This window comes from Solea solea, chromosome 2 (genome assembly GCF_958295425.1).
Source record: "Solea solea chromosome 2, fSolSol10.1, whole genome shotgun sequence".
NCBI classification, from domain to species: Eukaryota; Metazoa; Chordata; class Actinopteri; order Pleuronectiformes; family Soleidae; genus Solea; species Solea solea.
Window position 1 is genome coordinate 28678232 of NC_081135.1, and position 27547 is coordinate 28705778.

Below are 27547 nucleotides of genomic sequence, written 5' to 3' on the forward strand. Positions count from 1 at the left end.
ACGAGTGAGAAAGGAAGTGTGTCCAATGTGGGTCATAGGATCATGCTGGTAACAAGGAACTTGGGGCGTGTGATCATTACACACAGAGTTTGATTGAGAGGTAGACTGGAACATGGGGCATAAATCATTAACACATCAAACTTCAAATATTGTGTACAGCTATAGTTTTTCCCACAAAGGAAAAGAAAGCTGTTATTAAGACTGCTATCTCTTGCCAAGGCATCTGCCATGTCCATCAGAAGTTAATAAAACAGTAAAAGCAGTAATAAAGGTGTAAAATATAAAACTACATGGAACATGGCAAACTGTACTGTAATTACTGCCATTATCATTACATACAAGGTAAATTATATTTAAATGATGTATAAAAGACTGTATGACTTTATCTTGTGATGGACTCTAGCCACTCTTATGTTACCCCACTATTTTTGGTTAGTTCTCTAGCCTAATTAAATCTTTGTGGATGATTTAAACAACTCTAAAATTGCAGCTCAGAGTTGAGTTGTTACTTACGGAAGCGCATTGCGTTCATTTGAAAAAAAAACAAAAACAATTTTTGACAATTTTTTTTTCCTGTTTTTCTGTCTAATGTGTTTTAGTAATTTTTTTCTGTATTACGGTGCTATTTTTTTTTTCCCTCCTGTTTTTCGGAGTAATTTTTTTCCTGAATTATCGAGAACTCTCGGGAGAACCGCTAACCTGCAAGTGACTCCCATATTTTCAGTCACCACGTCGCCAGCCTGAATGCAATGCACCATCTTGTATCCATGGAGCTTGCCATATCTGTCCAACTGATCCTGGAGAAACATTGCTATGTCTAACGGATCGGAATGAGCTTTCCTTCTGAACCACCGCAAAGTCCTCAGCTGCCTGCGTAAAGTCGACAAACTAATGGTAATCGGATCAAAGTAAAACTTGATTCAACTAAACAAGCCGTCCAAGTTGTTATAAATCGAACTCTCAATAAAGGAATGAATGCGTTTATTGTTTCAAATGCGCTCTAAACTCAGAAAAAAAAAAATTCAGTAAATCAGGAAAAAAATTACTCTGAAAAACAGAAAAAAAATTAATTACTCAGAAAAACAGAAATAATAATAAAACTAAAATGTTTTTTTCAAGTGAATGCAATGCACTTACGTAGTTACTGGCATCCGTTGTGAATGTGATATCTAAATATTTTTCTGATGTTTAATGACTGGAAAAAAGTCACCTACAGTACATGGACTATCTATTATCAGTGGTTGTACAACGAAGTCATCATGGTGATAAGCTTCCAAAATTCGAACATCACAAAATAGTTCTCCTTGTTCATCCTCTTGTTTAACTGAGATTTAAAGCTTAGAAAGAGAATCTTAATCAAACAGCGTTCGACCAGACTAATTAGTTACCGTGCCCCCCTCCTCCTCCACACACAGGCAAGCCAATCCTCTTCACCACATTTTGTATTTTATCAATTAATTAATCACATTAAAAATAAAATGAAAACTGTTTCACTGAATGAAATAAAAATAATTATCATTTAAAAAATCCCACGTATTTGTAAAGTCACGTTTTCGGTAGTACACTGACTGGTCTGACCTACGACCTTCCGATTTGATGGCGCCAGGCACATAATTATAGGTAAAGGCAAATAATTATACGTTACCTAATTATAGGCAAATAATTAGGTAACGTACTGCAATTGATATAAGATGATCCTTCTTCCTGAAGGATAATTCTTAATTAAATATCTGTAGGCAGTGTGAAGTAGCCTCTGTTGAAAGGGGCCACAGGCGAGAAGGTCACAGGATCAGATCTCGCTCTGTGGATTTTGCATTTTCTCCCTGTGTGCACATGGGTTCTCTCCATGTACCCCCGCTGCCTCCCACTGTCCAAAAAAACATGCAAAGTTTGGGATTAGGTTACTTAAACACTCTAAATTGACCATAGGTGTGAGCGTGAAGGGTTGTTTCCTTCTGATGGACTCGTGATGGACTGGCAATGTGTCAAGGGTGTGCCCTGCCTTTCGTCCTATGTCAGCTAGGAATGCTCCAGCCCCTAAACGACCCCCATGTGGACGATAAAGCAGTAGAAAATTAATAAATAAATGCTGTGGACAGCAGAGTGTTTTTCATCTCATGTTTTTTAGAGAACTGGATGTAAATGTCTATTTTTTTGGATTATCGTGTGAAAGACGAGGGGGAATATATGTGGGTCGTTTGTTCTCTTGGTGGAAAATACCTTTGGATTGTATCGTAAGTGTTGCAGTGACTGTTGCTGATTTTCCCCGTTTTTTTAATATAAAGTCAATATTCCACTTTTTTCCGTTACCAACCACAGCACATCACTGCAAGCTGCGGGGTTGCACCTGCTGTGGCTTTGTAAGCCTTATGAAACACATTTGGCTCTTTGACTTGAATTGATTTGCCATGACATCTGGACGCAATATGAGCCTTCAAACACATGCTAGTCAATATACTTGGATAAGCGTCCACACGGACTTTTAACATTCACACGGCGACACCAGATCTCTCTCTCTCTCTCTCACTCACACACACACACACAAAATTGTTACTTACTTTGTGAGAAACTTCACTGTGTGTAATAATAAATGGTAATATTGACCAAATCAATTCTTAATTCACAAAATTAAGTAATATTATGACAGTTTAGTCGAAAAAAGCGACATCACATTCAAGCAAAAAGAAAAAAAACAAACAAAGAAAACCAAACAATTAAATCTATGTTAAACTTCCAATCACATCCAATTTCCCAACCAGAGTGGAGTCATGTCTTTAAAATGTCTCCACTCCTAATTCTCAGAGAGACAGAAGTATCAAAACATGCACATAAAGTGAAACTTGTGCTATTCAATCCTTGTCATCCCGTTTTAATTTATGGCAAAGAAGGCTGCTCCAGACATTGGTTCCAATTCCCCGTCCCCGCCTCGCTAGTCGGCTCCCGCTGGTGTCTCATCATCCATCAGCGGGGGCTGGAGCTGAAGACGACACCCAACTGGGGCATAGCACGACACCGCGGCTGTGTTTCCTGTCAAACACACCTCTGAGGTCTCTGTCTATATCCACTTTAGCTCGTAGTCCTCCCTCTTGTTCTCTTGTGATATTTTCTCATTTGGCCCTTTTGTCTTTTAGAAACTTTCTTTGTTATGTCTCCCTCCTCCATTTATTGTCCTAATCCCAAACAGCACATACAAATGTTTCATCTTGATCTAAATTAGCCCACGAATCTGGACCGGGCCCTTTTGTAAAAGATTGACAGGTGAGGTCAGGCGGGAGTCTCTGTGGAATTTGTTGTTTGCAGATGATATTGTAATCTGTAGTCTAGAGCTGAAACGATGAATCGATTATTAATCGATTAATAAATTCATCGACAACTATTTTGATAATCTAATAATCGGTTTGAAGTTTTTTTCATGATTAAAACAAGATTTCCGGTTGTTTATGCTTCTTAAATGTGAATATTTTCTTGATTTCTTTGATCTGGATTACTAAGAAATCATTCAAAGGCAATCATTTTGGTTTGTGGACAAAACAAGAACATTTGAGAACATCATAATTTCCAGCTTTCATGAACACCGATCAGCATTTTTTAAGGTTTTCTGATATTCTGAACGCCAATCGATTAATCGAGAAAATAATCGATAGATTAATCGATTATGAAAATAATCGTTAGTTGCAGCTCTACTGTAGTCAGAGTACGGGAACGGCAGAAGAGAACCTGGAGAAGTCGAGGTTTGCACTGGAGAGATGAAGGTTGGTGTGAGTAAGACGGAATACCTGTGTCTGAATGATCGGGAGGAAGGTGGTACGGTGAAGATGCAAGGAGTAGAGGTGGAAAAAGTGGATGAGATTAAATACCGGGGTGGGTCAACCAATGGACCGTGCAAAGGAAAGGTGAAGAAGAGAGTGTCGGGGCTGATGTGTGACACAAGGACTGCAGCAAAAGTGAAAGGGAAACATCTACAAGACGACGCTTAGACCTGCTATGATGTATGGCTTGGACACAGTGGCACTGTCTAAAAGACAGCAGGCAGAGCTGAAGATGCTGAGGTCAGGAGTAGAAATGAGCATGTTTAAGGGGAAGCTCACATTGAAACGTTTGAAAATAAGAGTAAGAGAGGCAAGTTTGAGATGTTTTGGTTAACGAATGTTGAAGATGGAGCTGCCAGGCAGGAGGAGAAGAGAAAGACCACAAAGACGATTCATGGACGTTGTGGTGGAGGACGTGAGGACAGTTGGTCTAACAGTAGGGGACACAAGGGATAGGACAAGATGGAAGCAGATGATCCGCCGTGGCTGTGGCAACCCCTAAAGGGAGACAACTTGAAGATGTAAAGCAGTGATGTGTGTCTTGTACCGTGAACATAGATCTTACAAACTGTTTAAAGTTTGTGGCCAAAAGAGAACAGCATTTCACTCCATAAATCTCAGATCTGTCCGCTTCTGTGCAGGAACTCTCCCACATCCTGTCCTCATTTTAGTTTGTGTATAGTTTTACTGCTCGTGTTTCGTTACGGTGATGATTCAAGACGACGACGATGATGTACTGTATGTGTGTGTGTGTGTGGGTTGCAGTTTTCCGTGTGTCAGATGAAGCTCTGGGTTTCTTGCTTTCGCAGTTGTTCAGTGCTCAAAAGCTAAATGTAGACCATCTACTCTTACCCGGGATATATACACACAGGCACACACAATAAGTCTGACATTGTTACATTCGTCTTCTTTCCTTGAATGTAGGCCATAAGCGAAATGCGTAATGAGAGGGACGAGGTAATCTAAGATGTACGTGTGTGTATAACTGTGTTAAAATGCCCCCAGCGTTTTGTAATGCATCAACAGAGGCACATCACCATTCATTTATTTTAATTGCTCTCCACCTGCTATGTTAATCAGGACTTAAATAGAGAAATTTCCATTTTCAATTAGAAACTATTGCAAAGACATGGGTGTGTGGCCCACTTATTCCCTTGCTACTGTATATTTCGCACTGAGTGGGATAATCTCAAATGTCAAAAAGCAGCCATGCTGGAACACCGCAGGTAACAGTGAATGAGCTGTGGGTTCGTATGCCGTAGACTTAGAGTTAAACATCAGATTTGGGAAATCATATAGGCCTTACTTTTACTGCACGGCTGCCATTTCAGGTTTATCCCAAAACACCAGCTGTTTCCGTTATCTTTTTTGGCGGAAGCCTAATGTGTCCATGTATAATGTATACATAATGCAGATATGTTATTGTTTATCTTCAGGATGCAGGTATATTTAATTGGCAAGTCTGTGCATGTGAAAAAGTACAACAAAGAAAGCAGGGACGATTGTGACATTGTCAGTAAATAATGCAAATGTAATTGTTTCACATATATGAAATAAGTCATTTACACGGTGCCATCGGCTGGTGTAGTGGTAAGCACCACGGCCTTACAGCAAGTGAGTCCCATGTTTTAAATCTCACCTCTACCGGGCTCTTTTCATGTTAACCAGAGACTCTGAAGGCTGGCTAGCGGAGATTGGCTCCAGCTCTAAAGAAAACCAGACGTCAATTGAGTGAGATGACTTACGAGTTGTTACTCTTCAAAACCTGTTCCCAAAAGCTTTTAATAACTAGAGTCATTATTCCAAATATCCCTACCATTTGATCCAGTGAACCCCTACCCTACTCTGTAAATTCGGTTGTCTCAAGGATTCAGTTTTATACGGTTTGCCCCATTTCTTTTTTCTTTTTTTCTTTTTTAATGACCAATATTACTAAATTTTACTTTGCAGGTGATGTAATTTTACAAAACTCCCCTAAACTGACTAATTATGTTAGTGGAAGTGTAACAGATTGCCCGCATGCTTTCCACATTAGGCTCTTTGTTCTTGTTTCATGTTTGGCACTGGCCCAACTCCACCACAGCAGATATGCCTCCCTGCTCAGCTTATCAGCCTTTGTTTGATACATGCGGTTGAGATTTTTTTTTGGGGGGGGGGGGGGTGTAGAATCCTCTGAGAGCTTCCGTGAGCTACTGTAACCTTTTCTCCACTTTTGGTAAATATAGTCTTTCATATGGATCCTTGCAGATGATGCCGCCTTGAAGGGAGCGCCAATACCTGGATTGGACACAGACAGATGTTTTCTTCTGTACTGATAGATAATGTATGATGAGACTTTAGGAGATCAATCATAATCTTTGGCAACTGAACCCTCCCTCCGGGGTAGAGATTGAAGTGTGTGTGTGTGTGTGTGTGTGTGTGTGTGTGTGTGGTCACCTTGTCCCTGTAGAGATCATTAGCAGTCGAGTACCTCCTGGTCAATCAATGCGTCGGCCCCTCTAGGCTCCTCTCCATCTCTGCAGTGGAGCGGAAACTAATTCACGGTGTTCTGAAATGTGCGAGACAATAAATGTACCACAACATCCAGGAAACTGTGGAATCAGTGGAACATCCCTGGGGTGAAGTGAGGTGGTTTTTACACCCTCTGATGTGGTATTACTTCTTGGTGTGGTGTGTAGGTTCAAACAGCAGTTGTTGCATTAGCGGCAGGTAATCTGCAGATACACAGTGTATTGGATTTTTTTTAATTTGATAATCCAAAAGGTGTAATGATTCACTCCAATCCGAAACAGCACTGAAATGTTGGTGGTTTCAGGGGAAGGAAATGAGAGAGGGAGACGTACAGCCAGATAAAGAAGAAAAGTTGAATCGTTGTTGTATGAGGTGGACACACAAAGTTGGCGCAATGGCCCTAAATTGCATTGCATTGGCTAATGAAAACATGAACGCCAGCAGGGACAAGCCACTTAATGAAAGGCTCACGAAAAAACATGTTAAGTCTGCAATATCTTATAAATAGGAATGTTTTCCAGACTTTATTTTGCCATTACACAGCCTTTCTCAACTGGAAACTGACGTTTGTATTGCTTTGCTCATCTCATGCACCAAATTCCATTGAGAAAATCTGCAGCAATTTTTACATCGCGGCACACAGGGGGTTGTTGATCCACTCCTACTTCCACAACTATGGGTCGTTTTGGCCAACCCCTGAATACGACCCATGGGTACGTTTGAGCGCACCAGTCCAGTATTTTTCAACTGGACTACACACAGGTGTTAGTGAGGTTAGGTGAGGGTCAAAATTAATGATTAAAATTAGTCAAAAAATTAGCGAGTGTAAAAGTCTTATTGTGGGAGTCAAACCCATGCCGACCATACCAAAGTACAATGCTTTGACCACTAAGCAAACTGCCAGTGGTAACCTCAGTGAAGCTTCTGGATGACGACACATCCAAGGTACCAGATTGCTGTCATTTATACTACCACTACATACAACCTATACGTGCTGTATGTATGTATGTGTATACATATATATATATATATATATATATATATATATATATACATACATACATACATACATACATACATACATATATATATATATATATATATATATATATATATATATATATATATATATATATATATATATATATATATATATACATACATATATGTGTGTGTATATATATATATATATATACATACATATATGTGTGTGTGTATATATATATATATATACATATATGTGTATATATATATATATACATGTATGTGTGTATATATGTATATGTATGTGTATATATATATATATATATACTGTATATATGTGTATATATATACATGTATGTATGTATATATGTATATATATACATATACACGTTTCGTTGGAGGACAGCCTCCATATTGTGACTTTGTTTACATTCATTCAGATTTTCAGTGAAGATCACTCTTCAGCTGCTCAATGGGTCATAATTTAGATTTTAGTATTTGTCCCTGTTCATTGCGTGTTTTGCTTTTTCCAATCTGTGTTATTTATTTGCACATTCCTGTAATTATAGAGACATATTACATTATGTAAATTTCAGTAAATATTGGAAAAATGGGTGGGGGGGGTGCAAAATGTTTGACCGGTATGTGTATGTGAGGTGAACATATAATAAGCCACAGAGAAGGACAGATGCAGAGACGGGGAGGGCATGGTAATGACGATATCCATCACTATGACACACACCGGCACACTTCATGGATCAGAGGCTTTAAGAGCTGAGCTATGGTGGGTTCAACAATAATACGCAGTACAATACCAACAAGGGAGTTGATTTATTATGGCGCTGACCTGCACCTATGCTGCTTGTAGGAACATAACCTTGAATATGTTCGGTTATGCGTTTGTGAGTGGTCTGTGAACAAAGGTGGAAATGAAACCTAATGGTTTCTCCTCGAACCGTAATGACTCTTAATGAATAGGACTGACTTGTTAGAGTTTTTTGGTGATTGTAAACAAAAGAGTGAACACACTTAATCCATTTTGCTTGTTTGTAAAGAACAGTGGGAAGCGGAAATGTGTTCACCATTTCAAACACACCATTGTCAAAAGGTCATCATATCAAAGGTTTTCTTTCTTATAAACAAGTCATGTCATCTTGCTGCTCAGCCACAAAACGCCATCATCCTCTGTGAGGGCTAAATTATGTCCACTGCACATAAGCAATTAGAGTTAATCTCTTTTGTCCCGTCAGTACTGCTACAAAGAAGACTGGTGTTTAATCTGCCCAGTAAAATGACTCATCTAAATCCTGCAGCTTTGGAAATTGAAAAATCCTTACGTCATGTTCCGTTATACTGCAAGTACTGCAGACATTACATGTATCCTTAGTAACTTAAGTAAATTATTATTTAATTAAATTAACTGATTTATACATATATTATCATTAATACCATTTGCACCTATGTATTTTGTTAAATTAGCATAGCTTCAATTAAAAATAAAAGCAGCACTGGTAGTTTACACCATCCATTTGGAGAGGAGAGGAGAGGAGTCTTCTGTCTGCAGCGCTTTGTCTCTGTCATTTTTTTATATTTTCATGGAGACGAGCATGAGAGACATGAGTCAATGGGAATAATGAACACAGGAATCTCTCATGTGCAGCATGTTTTATGGGAAATGGCATTTTAATTGCCCTGTAACCATGGAAAGATGATAAAAGCTAACACACAACTGAGCTAACTGGGGTACTGAACATATTAATTATAATTTCCAGCCTCGACTTGGTAATTAACGATTATAGTTACATTTTTTTTTACATTTATTCAAAATGTATCCAAAATAGGGAAAATGAAACATATTAATGTTATTATTGTATTACTGTTAATTGTATTAGAATGTTGTTGAATAACTTAAATGGGCAACTTTTCTTTTGTGTAGTGTTTTATGCTGTGTCCAAATTTATTCTAGACTGAGTTTCAAATGATGAGGTAAACCTATAAAAGCCTCATTTAGCACAGCTAGTACCCCCAGTTTTTTTTTTTTTTTTTTAACTTGTTGGGACAATAAAATAAACCAGCTGAATATGTTTGCTGGTTTAGGTTGGTGGTATTGGTTTACCAAAACATTGTCTTGCCACACGCAGTTTTTTTTACACATTTTAAACATTTGAGTACAAAAATGAATAAATAAACAAAACTAATAAATCCACTTTAAGACTTTAATAGTTTTAATTTTCAAATGGCGGTTATGTGGTTCATTTATACAATAAACTCTGAACCAGTGACCGAAATAGCTTAAGTCAGCTGAAATAACAATCACAGAAATAACCAAATACACTGTGTTTGTATATACAGTATATATATATATATCTTTCAAAAACATAAACATTCAAACTGCCATAAAATTCAACCACTAAAACTATTTGTTTTGTTCAGGAATGCAATTAAATAACATAACTATAATTAAACATCTTGATAAAGAAATAATAATGTGCTTTATATTTTTCTGTGGTTTTTTTGTAAAACTACATTAATTTCATATATAACAATAATTATTATATTTAAGCATTAAATATCATTTTGGTTAAAGATCTTCTACATGCTGGTGAATTAACCATTACAGAAACATTAAATATTTTGATAATTACCAATGCTGTTAATTTAGGGCAGCTGGGGTTTTGGGTGGTGGTCTAATACATTTGTTAAGTACTATGTTTGTATATAGCTTATATATTTGTAACTTGTTTAAAATGTACTCCCAGTAAAAGTTACTTAGTTACTTGTTTTAACAAGGTTGGGGTTTTTTCTTGTGTCATTTTTAATTAAAGGCAAACCTTTACAAATTAAAGTGCTGACAAAATACAATAAAATAAAATTGTATTCAAATAAAATAAAATAAACACATAGCGTATCAGTCAAAATGGGTCAAAGGTCACACATGTCACTCACTCAGGGACCTGAATTAACGCCAATTCACCTGTCCTCATCATTCACTGCCAAAGTTTCCGGTGCACAAGTTTCTTTTTTTAAATTTAAGTATGGTTAAATTCAGGCCAACATTTTTTTACTCGGTAACAGATGTGATTTAAAAAGTAGCAAAGTACATACTTAAACATACTTAAAGTAAAAAAAATGACTACACAAAAAAGTTGAATATACTTGTCCAGTTTTTAATATCCATTGAGCAACACTATGTTCTGATGAATACACAATGCACTGTTATGCAAGGATGATATGCACACTGTAACTATACGTGAACATGTGTTCAGTTCAGTTCAGTACCTGCCTTTTCCGTTTCTACGTGTGTGTCTGATCCTCTTGTTCTTTTGACCCTCACTGTCTATCTGTTCAATTTGCTCTTCTTCCTCTCTCTGTCTCTCCCCTATCCGTCCTCATGTCTCAGTCAAAGGCAGCCACTGTCTGCAGCTTTGCCTTACGTGACTGGAGCTCATATCAGGGGGAATAATTTATGGCCACCATGAATAAGAGATGCTGTGGAGTTTCCAATGATTCGGTTCTGATATGGAAACAGTCTGAAATATTTGGACAGTGCAGGATTGAGTGATCATTGTTCACTGGTCTGTTGGCAAACACATGTCGGGGGGGAAACCAGCTGTCAGTGAGACTCATGAGGCACGAGCACAGAACAGAGGAGAAGGAGACAAATATGAGCAAAGTAAAACGAAGGAAAGGGAATGACGGCAAAGAGAAAGGGAGAAAAAGGCACGTCAGATTTCTTAGTCGCAACAAATGCCACCACTTCATCACAATGACTGTGTGCACCCTCAGGTGTCTGGTCTCTAATGCCTGGGAGCAGGTATAAGTTTTATTTACGCTCACTCTGCTTCACACAAACATGCACACATAACAGTCAGATCATTTAATAATCATGAATTCTAATGCATCTCGTCGTCAGTTTCTCTATATGGCCCAGAACATGGGAACAATCTTTAAATATAAACAAACGGGAGAATATTTATATTGATTCTTTGAAGTACTGGGTATCAAAAATGTCTAAATGGGAGGCTAAGGAGTTCATCTTCAGTGTCGGTGAGCCAATAAGTATGCTGCATGCCGGTGACCGAGATCTAACGGTGCTTGTGATTGGCTGTCTTTAGTCATGCAGGTTATGTTACGACAAGAGATTCCTCTTTTTCCATTGTTCCACAAAGGAGGAGAGGAAGACTGGGCTTAACGTGTGTGTGTGTGTGTGTGTGTGTGTGTGTGTGTGTGTGTGTGTGTGTGTGTGTGTGTGTGTGTGTGTGCGTGTGCGTGTGCGTGTGTGTGTGTCTGTGTTGTGTTTACAGAGGCTGGGGCTTGTGAAATGAATAAAGGTTTGTAGCAAACATCTAAAGTGCACAGAATAACCGTGAGAGCAGAAAGTTGCTCTGTGTTCGACTGCAGGAAGACGACAGGGCCGGTCAAAACTAAAGAATGTTTCCGCAATGTGTATCATAGTTTAAAAAAAGAAGATTTGATCAAATTGGTTAAAAAAAAATCGTATAAGTTAGGGTTTAATGCCCAGCCCTATACTCGACACTGGTGTTGTGTCGGTGGTTTTAATTAAGCCTCCAACTTGGCAGCAGGCTTTTGGCCATTTTCCACTTCCCTCACTCGGCAAAGAGAGTGATATTGTTTATGCATATAACATTGCTGTTTGTTGCAGTATATTTCCTTGCCTATAGTATCCAACTGCAATGCAGTATATCCATATTTCCACCCCTGTATCAGCCTTTCGAGTAAATATCCAGTGAACCATGTACCGTATATCAATGTTTTCAGCGAGCATTTCTTTGATTTATGTTTGAGCAACAAGACAACTTCTCTAAACTGAAAGCGCCGTGTCTCAGTTAAAAATAACCAACTTGTTGAGGTGGGACGATTGCTGTCTTGGTGAAAACAAACCAACATTAAGAACGTCGACCCGTTGACGAATGGCCAACGCCAACTGTTGACACGAAGTCGCAGCAAGTCCAACTTTACTGTACCAGCAACAGTTCTGATGAATGTTCTCTCAGAGTAGCGTTTTCTCCTCGCTGTGGGGATTCCTGACAAGATGGATTAAACCACTACCTGGTTCCTGATGGCCACTGTGAAGAAAGGATCACTGAGTCCCAAAAGTCCGTAAAACCATTATCTGAAGAATGCTGCTGCATTAGAAAACCAGCTGTCCAAGAGTCAAAATGTCCAGTGAGTATTTATGTGTGCTATTCAAATCAGAAATTGTAGAAGCACAACTGTGGCAGCTGTGTCGTTTTCATGTTATGGGTTGTTGTCGGCATACATTTCCTTGCGTGGAATCCATAGGTATTGGTTTCATCTGGCATCAGTGGAACCTGGATGGAAGCACGACAGCCTCGGGGGGAGGAGACGGAGAGTGGGGTTTGTGCTGAGAGACACTCGGAGATACAGGAAGTGAAGAACAATACGCGCAGTGTGGCTTTGGATGACGAGCTGCGTCCATATGTGCTATAACTCACTGGAGATTACAGGATACTGACTTATTATTCCAGCCCTCATGTATGTTTTGACATGGCAGGGGGAAATGACTTGTGTCATCAGATAAATCGTATACAGTCAAAGCTCAATTTTAAATAAGGATGACAATCAATGCCTGTCGGTATCGGTCCAAATCACTGGAGTGGATATCGGACAGATAAAAATATGGCACATCCTTCGCTATGCTGTAAAAATGTAAATTAATATAAACATAAATATTTGGAACGCAGTTGGAGAATTATGTATTTGCACAAATGTGTTGTTGACAGTTTCTAAAATGACTGTATTGGACTAATACCAGTGTATGTAGATACTGGAGTTTGTTATTGAATTGAATTTTTTTTTTTTAGATACTTTATTAATCCCCTTAGGGAAATTACTCTCAGTCTCAGACTGACTGATATTCTCTGCATTTGACCCATCCTAGAATTAGGAGCAGTGGGCTGCCGCAATGAGTAGCGCCCGGGGAGCATTGGGAGTTGGGCTTTTTTTTTTGGCCGGGTGGGGATTTGAACCAGCGACCTTCCGGTTACAAGTCAAGTTCCCTTTCCACTTGGCCACAGGCTGATGAATGACTTTATTCCCAGGCGGGAACACACATTCACAACAGCTCACTTTAAGAAAATGAGAATAGAATAAAAATAAAAATAAAAATAAAAATAAAAATACAAATACAATACAATACAATAGTAAGACAAATTACAAAAAATAAAAAGTAAAAAAGATAAAATTACACTCTAATATAGAGTAAAGTTTTAATAAAGTTTTTATATCGGTAAAAACTTTATTAATGGTCATAACATACTGTACATGGACAACACAATTGAGTAGTTCTCATGTACTTATATTCCTGTACTGGAATGTTGTTGTTGTCTTGTTATGTAACGTTTAGTATGTATTTTACTGTCTTTTAACTCCCTGCTCAGAGACCACAGGAGCAAATGAGCTATTTAGCTAACTCCGTTATAGCTAACTCCGTTATAGCTAACTCTGTTATAGCTAACTCCGGTATAGCTAACTCCGGTATAGCTAACTCCGGTATAGACCTGGTTCTGTACATGGTCCCTGTCAACTAAACTAATACATTAAACTAAACTATGTTTAATGATTAGCTATTTTACATTTGTATTTTACCTGTATTAGTTTATTGCTTATTTTACTGCTACCTTTTTCTATTTTTCTGCTGACATTTCCCAGCTTTAATGTACTAGAAATGGGTGTCATGGAGGAGTCGTCTCAGAGTCGACCCATTCAACTAAATGGTCTCTTCATGTGGTAGCAAATGTGGTTTGTTAATACAGAGTTTGAGTTTACACGTCAAGTCAAACTGTCAAACACAGTGTAAAGTTCACATCAGTGTATTGTACACGTGTACATTGTGCACGCAGTGTATGGATGCGGGTGTATTTAGTTTACTGGCTTTGAAACGGTGTTGGAGTGGCGCACGTGTTATGCCGCGACATATTCTGAAATGGAAAATACAGAGTATTTTCTGTATATACAGAGTGGTGTTCTTCTTTATTTAATCAAAATGGGATTTGGAGAATATGAAGTGCCGTCTCACTTATCTCAATCTAAATGGGATTAAACATTTTTCTCACTTAACTTTGGACAAAGAGAGAAGATTGTTTTATTTTTTTTAATGGAAAGACAATAACTGTTTGCTCTCACTTTAATATATAAGACTTTCAAAAATTCAAACGTTTATTTGACTTCACCTCCTTTTTATACTGACATCCTTTTACACCTTTGCCTATTTTTTTCCTCCACACCACACATCCACCAGATTAAAACTCTTGAACAGTCCGCAGCAGTGCCTGCTGCTTATTCCATTTTCCTCATGTGCTCTCTTCACTGAACACAGCGGGCCCAGTAATATCTGGTCTGTCATCTGGTGGAATCCCTCCCTTTTCCATTGCCATGCCTCCATACTGAATAGCTATTTAAATGCAGTTCACTTCACATTTATTTGAAATCTCATTAACCGGATATAAAGACCCAAAGAAATGTGGTGTAAATAGAAAATCTCGGGCCACGTGGATAAGGGGGGAAATTTATTCATGATTAGTCTTTTATTTTGTTCTTCTTCCATTCCCGGAGCTGAGTTTAGTGAATTTCTGTTGAGTGTCAGCAGTCATTTTCAGGGGCGAGTGCCAGTATCTCGTCTAAATACGCTCCGTTTGAGCAGACACAAGAGGACGTTTACAGACGGGGAGAGGAATGAATTGCGTTGTGAAATAGGCAAAGTAAATGCCATCGCTTCTTAAATGACATTCGTTCAAGACAAGCATGCAAGAGAAATTGTATATGGTATAAATTCTTATGTATCAGGGAAAACTGAAGGGATTATTTATAACAGTGGATCGAGATAAATTGAATTGCCAGACATCTTAAATTCTATCCACTTTTTTTTTTGGCACTGCTGGAAAACTTCAGCTCTATGTTGACATATGATTGTTCTTCTTTTTGTCAGAAATTAATATTTATTTCCTGCTTTTTTTTAAGTCATTATTTTGGTGCCACAGCCCTGCTTGTTGATTAATAAGCTTTAGACATGTTATGGGCAACTTGTCTTTAAAAATAGTTGTTATAGTTTCATTAAATTTCTCAGGTCTTGTGGTTTGCATTGTTGTGGTGAAGTTAGTTCCTTCTGAAACGAAATTACAAAGGAATAACGGCAAAAACCAACCTATAATATTCAACTTATGCTGAGAAAAGAATTGTCGGTTTCTGCGTCTGGGAAAATAATCAAAAGCCGGCGAGTCCCTCTGTCTCTAATCTCATTGTTTCACCATACTGTGTGTATATATGTATATATATATATATATATATTTATATATATATATATACATATATATGTATATATATATATATATATATATATATATATATATGTATATATATGTATATATATATATATATATATACACATATATATGTATATATATATATATATATATGTATATATATATATATATATATATACACATATATATATATATATATATACACATATATATGTATATATATATATATATATATATATATATATATATATGTATATATATATATATATATATATATACACATATATATGTATATATATATATATATGTATATATATGTATATATATATATATATATATATATATATGTATATATATATATACATATATATGTATATATATCCTGTGATCCCTGGAGCCCCATCACCCTAATGCAGAGTGACGATAAATAAATAAATGGTTGAATTTTTGAAGATTACGCACCTTAACTGAATCGTTCTACACTGGCTTCCCTCACTGATGTAAATCTTCCCAGGTCACACAGCACTACGTCTTAATATTATGTGCGCGTCGTCATACCGAGCGCAGTTTGGCCTCCCACATCTCGAAATTCAACGCAGACAGAGTACGACGACACTCGCCAAGAGCTGTCAGTTAGAGGGCAAAGGGATGTGTGGACCTAATGAGAGTCAGGAGCCTTTTAAAGTCCCCTAGGTGAGTCCTGGACTGGGGCGAAACCACTGTAATCCATAACCCAGTGACACTTAGGATTGTTGGCAGCGCAACTCTCTCACTGGAGCCGTAGTTCATGTTTCATCAGAAATGAACACAGTGGGGATTATAATCATATTAATCAATTTTGGAGAGAGACTTGCCTGTGGTTTGAATGTAAACTATTTCTAACTTGGACCTTTTTTTTCCTAATTTGAGCCACAAAGTTGCGTACGAATTTAAGTGTGTCTCATTATCTCATTATCTCAATTTCATTTAATGGCCAAGCTAAATGATGATCATGGGGAGGCTGAACGATACCAGTGACAGAGGTAGAAGTATCCGGTGATAAGACAGATGGAAAATAAGCAGCAATTATTTTCTGTACAAACAAACACACACACACACTAAATGTCTTAATTTTTTAATAAGATTTCCATCTGTGGTTTCAGACTCTTATTTGGCCCAAACTTGTGAAGAAAAGTGAGGTAATATAGACACGTATGGCACATTTGTGGCATTAAATTTCAAAATAAGTCTCGGCTCTAAGAATCTATTATTTTATAATATAATAAAAGTTTTTGGGAGTAATTTGTTATAATACTGTTATTGTCTTGTGGAGAAAGAAAAAAGGAAAAAAGGAAAAAACAATGAAAGGCATAATGAGAGGACCTGACAGATACTGTTTGATTGATTGATGGTGAAATCACAGAGAGCAGATTTGTGTGATAATTCCCACACTTTTTCAGTGTCCTCAAACTACCCTGGCCAGAGTTTGCCAGCATGGTGTTACGATGGAAATCTACACAGTTTCCAGTTTAACTGAATGTCAGTGGTGCACGCGGCGCAGTCTGCCTCGTGGACCGAGACACAACTTTGCACTTTTGATTATGATGGCAGAAAATGCTGAATGCACTTACCGCTCCTGCACTGGACCACATAACTATTTCCTCACGCAGTTATCCAATAGAGTAAATAACATTATGAAGCTTAGGGAGCCATCTAATCAATTTTTGAGTATGATGACAGGGTTGGGTAGAGCATGTGGAGTCAGGATCGTATTACTTGTTACACACACTGGGGCTGGACTAGAACAACATCAGTGCAGTTGGCCTAAATAGCTTTTTTATGATTTCATGAGGTCAAATGAAGGTCCTGCAAAGACAAAAATTGTAAATTAATTATTGCATTGTAAAAAAAAAATACTATAAAATATATATTGTTTCCATTCCACTGTTGCTGGGTTTGTTTTTGACACTGGATGGGTTAAACCTTTGATTATCAAGTGATAATGTGGCATTGATCACAAAATATGTATTAAATACATACACAATTGTGTGATTGAAGTGTTTGCTTCATTACTGAGAGGATGAGCCATTAGGAAGACTCTCCATTCCTTGTGAGCGACGGAACAATCTGGCGTCCTCTCAGACGCGTTTTATTCCATTCACCCACGTCTCAGTTCATTTTCACCTTTTCTCTGCTCAGAGGTGTGTGTGTGTGTGTGTGTGTGTGTGTCAGCTGTGCCCTGAATGGCCCTCCCACTGTTCACATTTTATTGTCAAGCACATGAATCAATACTCAACACTGAGGAACGGCAAGGGATACTATTAAGGTGAAGGTAAAAGCACATTGATTGAACGCTGAATACAAGCACTGTTTTCCTTACAAGACTGTTTGTTACACACGGAATGTGAGTGCAAAGCCGTAGGTCAACTATTTTATTAGTTTATAAATGGCAGGGAAGCATATCAAGAACGACTGCATGTGAGATATTATAATGCTTGGATATTAGCTCCCTCTGCTGGTCAATTCCCACATCTATTAAGGCCAAAGAGGAAACATATTAATGGTTTAGCAATGAAGACTAAACCAGGAATTACTATATTTCCTCCAAAACAAATTATCTGGTGATGTTCTCATCTACTGAGTAACTTTATAATTCTTATAACGCTCACACATTCAGAAGCGTCATCTCAGAGCCGTGTGTTTTTCTTCGAGATTTCTCTCGATTCATCAGATATGATTGACAGGATGATTGTACGCTCCGCTCGCCACTACAGCTGTGGCAGCATGCATCGTCTCCGCTGAGAGGGTCCCCACATAGTCTCACGTCCTGTTTTACATCTGTAATATCACAATGTCATCTGGCGGAGAAATTGAAAAGAAAAAAATCTGCAGGAAGCGGCTTGTTTGCATCTGAGCCAAAAGGAGAAGATATTTAGTCCGAGTGAGCCGAAGCTGGACCTCCAAAAAAAAAAGAAAAGAAAAAGGCAGCTTATTTCACAGATTCCACAATACTATCATGTTACTAAAGCTTCAAAAACTTCAGGAGCACGATTAAACCGTGGATATAATTTACAGTAACGCTATGTTGTGTTCTTGTCCAGCGGCCGTTATAAAGATAATGTACGACGGTGACCCCGATGACATCAGTTTCACATGTGCTCGGCATTAACGGCACTGTCCATTCATCCACCCACCTGTCAGACGAGATGAAAACATCTTTTAAGTCGGTGTAGCTGCAACACACATGTGTCTCTCGCCGTTCACTCTGTCAGGATAGGATCTCCACAGATGGCTCGCACAGATATCATGCGCCGACCTTCCCGTGCTCTTATTACTAGAGTTCATATATTACTCTGACAGTATATTTACGTTCCAACATGAATCATTTGATAGGCGATAAATAACGCTCGATATTTGAAAAGGTTACCGTAGTTCCCCGGTAAATCTGAAGCACACGTTTGAGCTTTTTGAATGAATGAATGAATGAATGAATGTTAAAAAGGGTCGTCAATGTTACTGCCCTATAGCATTGCCATGCTTTTAGGCCCATTATTAACCCTTTAACAGCGAGCGTGTCACAGACGTAAGTGCACTTTGCATCGCAGTACTTGCACGACAGTTTGTGCTATTGGGAAAAAGTCCAACCAGTTAACCAGAAATAAAACTTTTAAATTGTTAATACACTATTTTAACATGCGGTGAATTGTAAATAACTGCCAGATATTGGAAGTTATTCTGGACAAAAGTACTTACAGGACATTTTTCTGTCCCTTTTTATGGTTAAAATAAGCAAAACAAATAAGACCTTATGCCAGCACCTCTACAGCCCCGAATGTTTTATTCCTGCTGAAAAAGTACACAACTTAAACATCACATAATATAGTGAATGACAACGAGTGATTTTATTCCCTTTTTTAAAAGTGAATTTCATTTTTTATTTCTACCTGATACGAGTCTTTTTTGATGAGCCAAGATAATTAGCTTCTGGCTCTCGCTCCATATTTTGCACAACGACATGGGAGGAGAGGGAAAGGAGAAGCTCGAGGTACTCCGGCTGAACGAATCAAGCGTCCTTTTCTAAAAAAAGAAGAAGAAGAAGAAAACAAACGACACTGGACAAACACAGGAGTCTAAGTCAGTGTAGCCACTGCTCGCTGTTCAGTTTCCCTGTGATTTATCTCTTTGCGGGGCTCCCGATATCTCTCTGTTCTGATTTTGATGGGAGTGATAAAAGCGGCAGTAAAGTAATGTCAGCTCTCTATAACCACAGCTGGTGTTACTCACAGGAGGGTGGCTTTGATGTTGTTCAGACATTACAAGAGAGTCTTTTGCGATCCTCCTCGCGTCTGACGGAGCAAACGCAAGAAATACGCGCCGCACACAGTCGCCGACACGCGTCAGCGGTCGACTCTGTCGGCCATTATCAGCGTTGTAAACCCCTTTGTGTGTCTCAGATGTTCACATTATCGCTGTATCAGACATGACTGATGGGCTTTGTCGGGAAAAGTGGGCGCAGCACTTACTGTACAGTGTGCTTCCAGAACTGACTGTGAACGTGAAGCGTATGTACATGAAAATTACCAAACTGCTCAAGTTACGTGATAAAAAGCCACAAATTGACACTGAATTAGTCACTTTTCCCTCATTATTTCCGATAACCCATCAGCCCACGTCTGATAAGAGGGATTCAGGCAGGAACACGGAAGAAGAAAGTTCTGAAGCTTTGTTTCACATCAAATAAACAACTGGATAGCTGAAGGTAAATAAGGTTGAATCCACAGTGGAGCTAATAAACATGAGGGGGAAAAAAAAACAACAACAACAACTTGTTTTACAGGTCAGCTCCCAGAGCGCGTGCATCTGAATTTGAAGTAGGGAGATGCTGGGAAGAGAGGCGGCTTTACCTTTGTTTGTACGCACACACACACACACATAGACAGATGGAGATAGAGCTTGGGAAAGGAAATGGGGAGAAGACGGGCACTCTGCTTGACCTGCCTGGAGATCAGATGTCTAGAGGTTTCTGAACTGACCACTCTCATGAACTTAACTAAACCCAGGAAACTCTCTCAGGTCTGCAGATCAATCCCTCCTCTGTCTTCGTATATTTAGAGTAATCTCACTCACTTCCCTTTGACACATTTCCCACTTCTATCTATTATAATTTTATTATACTTTTTTGATGGTTACGATCAATCCCCTCCTCCACAGTCCTATATTGTGAAGACTGGGTCTTGCTTGGTTCACGTTTAGGTGTAATCGTTAGATTCCGGGTTTTACCTTCACAGTTTAAGACGGATAAGTGGATACAACACAAGTGTAATTGCTGTTTATATTGTCTTTTCTAATGCGTCAAGACAGACTATTTCATTATTCAATATCTCTGTGTGCTGCAGATAATGTGCTTGGTCCAAGTCAGAGTGCTCCACTCTGTTCTAGTTTTTGTGGGAACATTTTGTTCTTTAAAACCGACTGAAACTGAATTGTAAAATCTTGAAGGACTGTTACCACTCGCCTCATCACAAGTGGTGGTTTGCCCTTTAATTCACTTGCTTTTATTAAGTGATAACCTGTTTTAACTGGCAATTACCTCTGTGAACACTGGATGGCATTGTTGCTGTTCAAGAGCCCTGCAATTTGCAGCAGCACTTAATTTTTTTCTCCTCACTAGGTGTGAGGCTGGACGCAGCTCGCTGTGCTGCATTGTAGTGTAGCGTCGTTTGATTCACATATTGGGGGATTTGACCTATTTGATGCACTTATGTCTTCGTGAAAGAATGGCATTCTAATCCGAGTGGAACTGATGCGAAAAAAAAAAAAAAACACGGGATCAACAAAGTCAGATAGCAAAAAATCCTAACCTTAATAAAGATTGTGCTTCATCGTGTCCTCATAAGATGACTTGTTATTTTTTTCCAACTCTTGTTGAAGTGCAGGCTATTTTTATTTATTTTTTATTATTATTATTATTTCCTGAACCTCGGCGTAATTTGCTTGAAAAGAAGCTCAACAGAGGTTTTCTGCTTCAAGTGAACAGCTCTGTTTACACACTGTTTCCTACAGGAGCGCACAGCAGCTCTCCGGCAGCGACAGCAGACTAACCAGATTTTCCAGTCTGACTTGGGCACACCCAGTTCACCTGTATTTTGTTTGGGACATCGGACACCAAGTGTCATGAGGATCATCCCTATCACGGCTGCTGGGAAGCAGTGAGTGAGTGAGAGTAGAGCGAGTGATTTACTGTAACTTATTATAACATCAGAGAAAAGGAGAGTGCTGTTTCGACGTCGGCATTAAGTGAAACGTTAAAAAAGTCAAAATGTGTGAGCGTGTTTATTGATTGTACAGCTGCTGTTATCCTCCCTCAGTTAAAATATAATTTAATTATATCAATAATATGATACATATGGATGCCGGAATTGTTTTTATTTAAAACATTTTTTTTATTAATTGTCACTGTGAGATGCCAAATAATGTGTTAAAAACAGTTCCTGAAATGTAAGACTTCAAATATTCCATCGTTTTTTGATCAAGGCTTGTATTTCAGTTGTTCTTCCTCAACCTCCTGTAAAACTGAATAAGTATTTATTTCAATAATAATAATCAGCATAAATTGAAATGCAAATGAGACTAAAATGATTAATCTTCCTTCATTATGTGGACTGAAAATGAATATGGAGTGATTAAAACTCTGTCAATAAATAGCATTTTTCTCCACTACATTACCCATCGATCTGTGCTGAAAATGAAAAGAGAGAAATGGAATGTTAGTAATAAAGTGCACATACTATGTATGAAATGCTCATTAACTAGAGCTCCTGTGGCCTTTTTTTTTTTTTTTTTTTTTTTTTAAAGAAAGAAATCGTACTATATCAGTACATTTCCGCTGATGTTGCGGTGTCGGCTCTTCCCTCGTTTGTGACCTCTGTCAGTTGACAGTGAAGGTCTCCAATAAGCAGCAGTGTTTGGTGAGTAGCACTCACTGAACTGTCTCTTCCAATAGTGGTCGCTTCACATCCCGTTGAAAGAAACAAGTGCCTCAAATACCAATTCTGGCTCTTCCACCTAATTGTTTTCCATGCTCTGCTGAATCCTGTCTTCGCCTCTGCTCTGCTCGAGAACTACAGGACCATAACATTCACTCTAATGGTATTTGGATCCAGTGTTGCTTATTTCCAACGGCTAAGTGAGGCCTTTGAAATTAAGAAAGAAAGTGTGTGTATATATATATATATATATATATATATATATATATATATATATATATATATATATATATATATATATATATATATATATATATATATATATGTATGTATGTATGTATGTATGTATGTATGTATGTATATATATATATATATACATACATAAATATATGGGACGAGGTAATATGTTGTAATGCATTATAAGCAGCATCTCCAGGGAGGGCAGCAGCAGCAGCACAGCTTCCGCAGAGGGTTGTTCTTCTTATACCTGGCTGCCAGCTTGAATTTCTCGTTCGACGCCGCCACATAGTCCTGCGTTCGCTCCACGTTGGTCTGGATGTGCTCCATGTAGGACCCTTGTTCCTCCACCAGCATGAAAATGTCCATGAACAGGTCCCTCAGCTCCTTCATGTTGTTCTCCAGACTCAACAGCTCCTGTCAGCGGAGAAGGATTATGGGATTAATGCTGTTGATATAAGGGACATTAGTCAGAGGCTGAAGGTGGCGGGGGGGGGGAAAAGACAACTGGGACGATTTAAGGTTCAATTAGGAGACACATCCAGCATCATCTCTGCGATAACAAAGGTGTGCATGCGGCAAATCAGCAATAAATTAGAGTGTATGTATCATTAATTAGGCGTTTTAGACACCTTGAGGCGTTAGGTGCGTGATTTATGAGTAAGTATCTGCGTTTCACACCCTTGCAAATTATTTAGTGACAAGTTGGGCATTTTTAGAGCCTCCAGATGAACCTGAGATTTACACTATAGGTACCAGATGGATGCTGACAACAAAGAAGAAACTTTCTTCACACTTAAGAAAAAAAGCCTTTGTAAAGCCGCTGCCCTCACCTTATGTCGCTGCTCAATCTCAGAAAGTTGCGATCGTGTGATTCTGGCGTCATTCAGCAGGTTCTCATTGAAGACCTCCCACTTCCCCGTGGCGACCATCTCGTTCACCTCGTCCTCCGTCACGTCCCGTCCCAGTACCTCCAGCTGCCGAACGATGAAGTCCTTGCAGCGCTCCTGCTTTGTCAGCAGATCTTCGTTATACTGCCGCATTACCTGAGCGTCACCGTGGCGATCACATTGGAAAAGACAGAGTCAAGAAGGAGGAGTGGGAGGGGAAAGGGGAAACGAGAAGGCATTTCAGTCCCGTCCTTTTTTTTTAGAATAGCATCATTTATACCCATTTCCTCGGCCCTCTTGACACTACTTGTGATTTATTGGTTCTGCATTGTGCAATGGAGTATATGTACTGCGCCTTTTAGCACTGACTAGTGTTCATGAAGTGACTTGATCCACAAATTATACATTGTCTGGCTCTGGTAATGCAGTAAAATGCTGACAAAATCAAAGTATTCCCAGTAGATTTTAGACATGATCAACCTGCTGGAATTTGGAGTAGAGCGCTGCATGCTGGCAGCGTTGAATTCTTGTTGTAACTGCACATGGTCCCTGCTGGTCCTCGGTTCTTTCGACTTGTTTTGACAGTGCGTCTAGTCGCCGGTGGAGGCTTTCGGCCTGGAGCTTGATGTCTCGTGTAATGCTGCTCTCTTTCTTCATCACACTGAAGCGGCGCATGGTTGCCACCAGGGTTTTCTGCTGCTGTGTGAGCTGATGGATCTGTGTGTGTGGTTGAGATTAGACGAAAAATCTTCATACAAAACCGTCTTAGTATGAGCGTGCTATTTTTACCTCGTTCTCCAGCACTGTGATGTCATCTCGGATTTTCTGAGCCTCAGACAAGTAGTTCTCTATGACCGGCTCTTCCTCAAACACCACGGCCTGTGGCATTGTGATCTCCACCTCCATAGCGTCGTCCCCCTCATCCTCGCCCTTCGCTGAGACGGGGTCGGTTGTTTCACTTGCTGTCCCGGAGAACTCGTGGGCCCTCTGCTGCAGCTCTTCCAAGCGATCTCTCATTGTGGATCGCCAGTGCTCAGTCCTCAGGGCAGTAGTGTTGTGAAGGCGGGACAGTTCTTGTCAGTGCTGAGGAAAAAACATTCAAATTTAATGATTCTTGTTGGCAAAACTGGGTTACAGGAGACAGTGATGACGAGATTAAAGCACGGGGACGACAGACTGTGCCTGTGTTAAGGCGAAGGGTAAAAAGGAACACACATTGTTATTAAAATGACCGTCTCAGGTACAGGTAGCGAAGGAAAGCTTGTTTCTGAATTTGGTAGTAATTTGTAGTTTCTGCATCTGTGAGGCAGATCATTCCTCATGTGCTGTACATTGTCTTTTTCCACCCATGACCGCAAAGGCATACAGTGCAGCCCAACAGTGTGTGACCACACATGCTCTAGAGCAGTGGTTCCCTACCTTTTTTCCTTGAAGCCCCCCTTGCTTGTGTCCAGGACAAACCAGGCCCCCCCCCCGACATAAACCCTTGTCCAGTGCATGCACACAAAAAAGAATAAAGTAAAAAGTCCATATGCAAAATAAACATCAATTGTAGGTTTTTCTTCCTATTCTCACATAAAAACTGTCCTGTGCTTCCATTAAATCAAAACGTGATCAAGTGTTGGTGATAAATAGCTTAATAAAATTATAGTTTTTATTTGGGTGATACTGACTTCTAATTATCCAGTAGAGTATCTCATTGGGATGCACAAATATAATTACATTAACCTCACAAACTCAGAGCAGTCAAAGTTCTGTATAGATACGCGTGTTGATCCGTCTCAGCGGTGATGAGGTCACTTTAGCCAAACAGTCACTGTAATCCTTCATTCAGGCATCACTTGGTGAGTGTTTTTGCGAGCGACCTTTTCACGGCCGATATAAAGACGGATGAGGCTTGTTGAGCTAAGCTAACACTCACTGTTGATGGTCAGTAAATATTTCTAAATGTTAGGGCCGGCTGCTTTTAAACTGGAATGTCCTGTTTGAAAGGAACTCACATGTTCATGTCAAAATTAGTGTTTTTTTTTAAAAAAAAAGAAATGTATCCACATGAATAAACTGAGCTGCACTTATAATAAATACAATAAATATAAGTATAAGAGCCTCACAGATGTTTAAATATTAAATAAATGTTTGGATGAGCAACCTAGTTAACTAAAAAACACATTTATTTGTGGTTGCTGCTTTGCTTTGCGGGTAAGATTCGCTGCTTTTGGTGGAAGAGTGATATCTAGAATAATAACATTTTTTATGCAGTCTACCCCTAGTATTGACATTTTTGCAAAAATACTGCTGCATGTTTGTTTACATCACTATAAATGCAACTGTCCTGCTAATGTGGCTGTAAGTGATGAACCAGACCTGCAGAAGTGCTGAACGCCGTGATGTATTTTTAACTCGCCGCGAGGAAAACATCACGAGACGAACGAGCAGAAAGTTTATCTGCAACATCAGTCAAATTGACTGGAGTGCGTTTTCCCATGGGAACTGAGTCGGGGAGGGTTTTTTGTTTTTTTTAGCAACAACATTAGCAAACACAAAATACGAAGGAAAAACAAATGCAAGTGGGAAACTTTGTCAACGTAACAACAATAAGACGTATCAGACAAACTGTTGGTTGTTGATTGTAAACAAGTGAGGTTCGGATTAAATAAACGTGGAAATTAAAAACCCGATTTTCTAAATGCCTTCGCATTCACTCGCAGATATCTTAGCAAGTGGACATTTAGCGTCCTTAGCCACACAGGGATTTAGATCCGGCTGTAAAGATAATCTTTTAGAAGCACATGACTGTGTGTGTGTGTGTGTGTGTGTGTGTGTGTGTGTAAGGGTTAGTGGGTGATGGGTATTTTGACTGCATTTCAAATCACTTCAAACTCAAAAAAAAAAAAAGCTGCTGTTTTTTGGCCTTGTGTGTGTTTATCTGGAATGATAACAAACTTCTCCGCGCCAAAACAATGTAGTGATATACTGTCTTATGGCCTGAACCCTTTAACTCGGCCGATCAACAGAATTACTCAGAGGATCTGAGAGCACATACTCTTGTGTTTGGAGAAAATGGAGCATGGTACATGGAGGAGTGTGTGGCTGAACACTGTGTTCTCTAAAACAAGCAAATATCTGCTTCCTGCCGTCCATCTGTTCCTTTGCCTGTGTTCCTGAAGGAAATGTGGTGTTGACATTCTCTCCTCTCCGTGCAGGTGGAAAAGACTAGTGTACACTATATGTTATCACAGGTCAAACATTTGCTCTGTGCATGCTGATCATTCTTTTCCAACTTTACCACAAACAATATGTGTAATAATGTGTGTCAAATATTCCAAACGTTGTAGAAGTTTAAGTAAATGGTGCTTCTTTTTTAAGTTCAAGGTGAAAAATAATACAGACATTGTTGTTATTTTACACACTTTGGCTTGAATGAAAGATTTTTACCTTAAAGTTGTTAGTACTCCATATGCCTGTCTGATAAATAATCCCACTCAGAGTTCACCAGCAGTGTATTCCAAGACAAGCCCACACATTGTTGATGCCGTCATGACATAGTCAGATCTCCTCAGATTGAGCTGATGCTCGTCTGCTGTGGTGTTACAGACCTGAACACTGTGTGGTGGTTTTTGTTTTTTTTCCCAGGACAGTTAGACTCTAAAGCAGGGAAAGTTTTGAGAAAGTCTGCCTGAGTCGGGGCACAAGCTCCTCCCCCTCCTTTTTGAGAAAAGCCTTGGTGTGACCAATGGGAAAGGAGCAGACTTGAGGCCCATTTGCTTATCCAAAGAAATGAAAGAGTGACGCGATTAGGAAGTAAGAAAGGAGAGACGGCGTGGGGAACGCAGGGGATTCATGCATTT

The 27547-nt window shown here is 39.0% G+C and overlaps 2 protein-coding genes across 2 annotated transcripts in view; one reads left to right on the plus strand and one right to left on the minus strand.

The window, feature by feature from the left end:
• The window catches only part of LOC131455550 (ephrin type-A receptor 6-like), a 307078-nt gene that overhangs the window by 37253 nt on the left and 242278 nt on the right, over positions 1–27547 (plus strand). The window lies entirely within an intron of this gene.
• On the minus strand, positions 22958–27387 carry stx19 (syntaxin 19). Its single transcript, XM_058623253.1, has 5 exons — positions 27135–27387; positions 24489–24782; positions 24180–24416; positions 23643–23855; positions 22958–23226 (listed from the first exon to the last, which is right to left on the minus strand). The coding sequence occupies exons 2-5, from the start codon at positions 24714–24716 to the stop codon at positions 22990–22992; spliced, it is 915 nt and encodes a 304-aa protein (XP_058479236.1). The 5' UTR covers positions 24717–24782; positions 27135–27387; the 3' UTR covers positions 22958–22989.

Coding starts and splice junctions, on each gene's coding strand:
- stx19 (XM_058623253.1), bottom strand. CDS start 24,716: ATGAGAGATCGCTTGGAAGAGCTGCAGCAGAGGGCCCACGAGTTCTCC. Junction 24,417..24,488: donor TCACAGTGCTGGAGAACGAG/GTAAAAATAGCA, acceptor CCACACACACAG/ATCCATCAGCTCACACAGCA. Junction 23,227..23,642: donor AGATTGAGCAGCGACATAAG/GTGAGGGCAGCG, acceptor CTCCGCTGACAG/GAGCTGTTGAGTCTGGAGAA.